General features: G+C 45.6%; 1 protein-coding gene across 1 annotated transcript in view; it reads left to right on the forward strand.

The window, feature by feature from the left end:
- LOC113820635 (A disintegrin and metalloproteinase with thrombospondin motifs adt-1) overlaps positions 1–5000 on the forward strand; it is a 61388-nt gene that overhangs the window by 41207 nt on the left and 15181 nt on the right. The window contains exons 7-10 of the mRNA XM_070141175.1: positions 168–314; positions 3005–3216; positions 3823–4017; positions 4483–4611. Of these exons, the coding sequence (XP_069997276.1) occupies positions 168–314; positions 3005–3216; positions 3823–4017; positions 4483–4611 (683 nt within the window). The remainder of the gene's footprint in view (positions 1–167; positions 315–3004; positions 3217–3822; positions 4018–4482; positions 4612–5000) is intronic.

Below are 5000 nucleotides of genomic sequence, written 5' to 3' on the forward strand. Positions count from 1 at the left end.
CAACCCGACTGACAACTACCACAGCCACACCAACAACAACCGCAACACCACCACCAACAACCAACAACAACCACACCAACCACAACCACAACCACAACACCACCACCAACAACCACAACCACCACACCATAACTAACCCCCCTCCCCTCTCTCTCTCTCTCCTCCAGATGGAGGACGCCAAGAGGACAGGCCCCCCCGCCCCCCTCAAGGTCGAGCTCGGGATGTTCCTCGACCAGGCGCTCCTCGATGTCTTCTCACAGTACCTGGCGAGTGACGAGGAGCTGGTCGACCTCGTCCTCGGACTCGTGAATAATGTAAGTGTGAAGGGTGAAGGGTGAGGTGTGAGGTGGGATGGAGGAAGTGAGGTGTGGAGTGTGAAGTGTGATGTGTGAAGTGTGATGTTAAGTGTGAAGTGAAGTGTGAAGTGTGATGTGAAGTGGGAAGTGAAGGATGAAGTGAAGTTTGATGTGTGAAGGGTGATGTGAAGTGTGATGTGAAGTGTGAAGTGTGATGTGGGAAGTGTGATGTAAGGTGTGAAGTGAAGGGTGAAGTGTGAAGTGTGAAGTGAAGGGTGAAGGGTGATAAGAAGTGTGAAGTGTGATGTGGGAAGCGTGATGTGGGAAGTGTGAAGTGAAGGGTGAAGTGTGATGGGAAGTGTGATGTGAAGGGTGAAGTGTGATGTAAGGTGTGAGGTGAAGGGTGAAGTGTGATGTGAAGTGGGAAGTGAATGGTGAAGTGTGAAGTGTGATGTGGGAAGTGTGAAGTGAAGTGTGATGTTAAGTAGGAAGTGTAATGTGAAGTGTGAGGTTGGAAGTGTAAAGTATGAAGCTTGAAATGTAATATGAAGTGTGATGTGGGAAGTGTAGAATTTGAAGTGTGAGGTGCGAAGTGTAAAGTAGCAAAGGGAAGTGTGGTGTAATAAGTATGTGTGAAGTGTAAAGTGTGCTGCCAGGTGGTGGTGGTGTTGTGTGTGTGTGTTTAAATTTTATGAATGTTTTGGATGGGAGGGCGTTGTGTGTATGTAGGTGCGGGTATGTGAGGATGATGTGGGGGGAGGGGGGAGTTGTGTGTGTGTATGTGTGTATAGGGGAGGTTTGTATATTTGTATGTGTGTGTGTACGCGTGAATGTGTGTGGGAATGGGTTATGTGTGTGCGTGTGTGTGTGCGTATCTGTGTATATATTTACATTAGTGCACTCTTATATCTATCTATCTATCTATCTATCTATCTATCTATCTATCTATTTATCTATCTATCTATCTATCTATCTATCTATCTATCTATCTATCTATCTATCTATCTATCTATCTATCTATCTATATATATATATATATATATATATATATATATATATATATATATATATATATATATATATATATATATATAAATAACTTCACATATACCCGTATACATGTCCAAATACACCCACGCATACCTACAGTTACACATACATCTCCGTGCCTCTCTTTCCCTGTACACGCGTGCATACAAGCAAGTACACACGTACAGTAGGAGGCAAAAGAAACCTGTTTGACCTCGCAATATGCAGAGGTCAACGGAGGCAGTAAGTACCCAGGGCAACACACACACTTGAAGCGAACCAACGTGTTTTTTTTCTTTTTTTCCTTCTTTTATTTTCTTTCTTTTTTCTTTTCTTTTTTTCTTTTTTTTCTTTTTTTTCTTTTCTTTCTTTTTTCTCTGTTTTCTTTTCTTCTTTCTTTCTTTCTTGTTTTTTCTTTTTTCTTTTTTCCTGTTTTTCCTTCTTTTTTCGTTTTTTTTCTTTCTTTTTCTCTTTCTCTCTTTCTTTCTTTTTTTTTTTACTCGAGTGGTTCCCGTTACGGCAATTTTCGAAGTTACTTCTTTAGGCACAAAGGTCATACGCGCATAATAACAAAGGAATAATGAGAATGATGATAAGAGAGAAACGATGATAATGATAATAAGAAAGTATTAATGATGATGATAATAAGAAAGAAACGATGATAATGATAATAAGAAAGTAATAATGATGATGATAATAAGAAAGTAATAATGATGATGATAATAAGAAAGAAACGATGATGATGATAATAAGAAAGAAACGATGATGATGATGATAAGAAAGAAATGATAATGATGACAAAGAAATTATGATGACGATAACAAAAAAATAATTATAATAATATCAAAGAAATTATGATGATTATAACAAAGAAATCATGATCAGAATAACAAAAAATAATGATAATAATAACAGAAAATAATAATAATGATAACAAAGAAATGATAATAACAAATAAATTATACTAATAACAAAGAAATAGAGAAAAAGATAACATATATACATGAACTCTGACCTTCCCAACCCCCCCCCCCCTCTAACCCTTCGACCCAACCCCCAACCCACTTAAAACCCATCCACTCACCTTTAGTACAGTTCCAACCCCCCCCTAACTCACCTAACCCAAAAAACCTTACCTTGTCCTCTTAAAACCCACATAAAATTCTACCATTCTCGTCCAACCCCTTCCACTTAAAATCCTTTAACCCCTTAATTCCCTTCCCTTTAACCCCTTAACACCCTCCACTTAAAAACCTTTAACCCCTTAATTCCCTTCACTTAAAACCCCTTAAAACCTTAACTTCCTCCACTTAAAATCCTCTAACCCCTTAACCTCCTCCACTTAAACCCTACTTAAAATCTCTTAACCCCATCTAACCCCCTCCACCTAAAAGCCTTTGACCACTTAATTTCATCTTCTTAAAACCCTTTAATTTTAACTCCACTTAAAACCTCTTAACCCCTTCACTTCTCAACCCTCTCCCTTTAAAACCCCTTTAACTTATTAAAAAAAACTAAGTTACCCCCCCCTACACACACACCACTTAAAAAAAAAAATATTTACCTCCCCCCCCTCACACACACACCACTTAAAAAATAACACTTTTAACCCCCCCCCCCCCCCCCACACACACTTACATAAACCCCCCAACCTCATCACCACCTTCTATTCCTCACAGGTCCAGGCCCTGTACCGCCACCCTTCCCTCGGCCGGCAGGTGGACCTCACCATAAGCCACCTGCGCCTCCTGTACACGCAGCCGGAGGACCTCCCTACCTTCGACGGCGAGCGAATCAAGCTCCTGAAGGCCTTCTGCGACTACAGCAGGAGGAACAACGACCCCGATGATGCCAACCCCGAGCATTGGGATATCGGGGTCTACTTGTCTGGGTAGGTGGGGGGGGGGGGTGGGGATGGGGAGGGAGGGTTGGGTGGGGTAGGGAGAGGGAAGGGGGTTGGGGGGAGGGAGGGGGAAGGGTGGAGGGAGGGGGAAGGGAGGAGGGAGGGGGAAGGGGGAAGGGGGAAGGGGGAGGGGGAGATGGAAAAAAAATTCTTATTTTCCCAGACTGACCTACCAGACTGAAATTCCAGGCTTAAATTCCCTAAACCAACATTCCAGACTGACACGCTCAGAATTTTTTTTTTTCGAAACTGAATTCCTAGAAAGTTCCCAATCTGAATTTTTTTTTTTCCAGACTGAAATTCCAGACTGAATTCACGTCCAGACTAAAATTTCAGTGTATTCCATAAACGACATTCCTACTGACTTGAAAATTCCCAAGGCAGATTCCCATTCCCATTAAAGTCGAAATTCCAGTAAGGTCCAGACGAATTCCCACTCAAAAAAAAAAAAGAAAAAAGAAAAAGAAAGAAAGAAAAAGAAAAAGAAAATGCACTTACTTCCTCAAGAGAAATTCCAACCCCTCGTTCCCATCCAAACCGGAATTCCAGCCCATTCCAACCCATTCCGACATTCCCAACCTGCTGCTTTTCCAGACTGAATTTCTACGTCAAAAACGACGACGGATCTGAGAACGGCGTCACCATGGGCCTGGCGTACACGGGCGGCGTCTGCAAGCCCGCCCTCAGCTGTCTTATCAACGAATTGGGCGTCGTCGATTACAGGGGCCGCCCATATCCTTCGGCAGGAGCTCTGAGTTCCTACGTCCTCGCGCACGAAATCGGACACAGGTGAGGCCGGCGCGGAGCACAGGAGTTCGTCGTTTTCTTTGCGAATGTTGTGAGTTCGAATGCGTTGGTTGTTGGCTTTGATTAACTTTGATTTATAAGGTTGGTAGTGTATGTGTGTGTGTGTGTGTGTGTAGGTAGGTATACACGCGCATGTGGAGATATGATAACAGAATAAACACATAGATGTCCAAATACACACACGCACACGCGCGCACGCACGCACGCACACACGCACGCACGCACGCATACACACACAAACCCAAACACACAAACAAACACAAACACCCACCCACATCCCCATCTCGCGCCCCCTACCCCACCCCACCAAAAAAAAACAACCCACCCATCTCCCCCCTTCCCACATACACCCACACCCTCCTACCAACAACCCCCCCAACCCCCTCAACCCCCCCCCAAATACACCCCCACACACTCTAACCCTCCTCCGTCTTCCCCCCCCTAAAGCCTAGGTCTTCGCCACGACGGGGTTTCGAACACGTGCGATCGTAACGGTTTCATCATGGCCGCCGGCAGAGGTCTCAGAGGCGCCACCACATGGTCTCCGTGCGCCAGGGAGAAGATTCAGCAGCAGCAGTAAGTTGGGGGGTGGATGGGAGAGGAAGGAGAGAGGGAAGGAGGGAGGGAGGATTGGGGGAGGGAGGGAGGATTGGGGGAGGGAGAGAGGGAAGGGAGGGAAAGGTGGGAAGGGAGGGGAGAGAGGGAGAGAGAGAGAGGAAGGGAGGAGGGAGAGGGGAGGAAGGAATGGGAGAGGGAGAGAGGAAGGGAGGAGGTGGAGAGGGAGGAGGGAGCCAGGGAGGAAGATTCAGCAGCAGCAGTAAGTTGGGGGAGGGAGGAAGGGAGAGGAGGGAGGGGGAGGAGGGAGGGAGGGTGGATTGGGGGAGAGGGAGGGAGGGGGGAGGAAGGGGGGGAAGGGTGGGTGGGAGAAGGAGAGGGAAGGGGGGAGGGGAGGAGGGGGGAGGGAG

This window comes from Penaeus vannamei, chromosome 27 (assembly GCF_042767895.1).
Source record: "Penaeus vannamei isolate JL-2024 chromosome 27, ASM4276789v1, whole genome shotgun sequence".
NCBI lineage: Eukaryota > Metazoa > Arthropoda > Malacostraca > Decapoda > Penaeidae > Penaeus > Penaeus vannamei.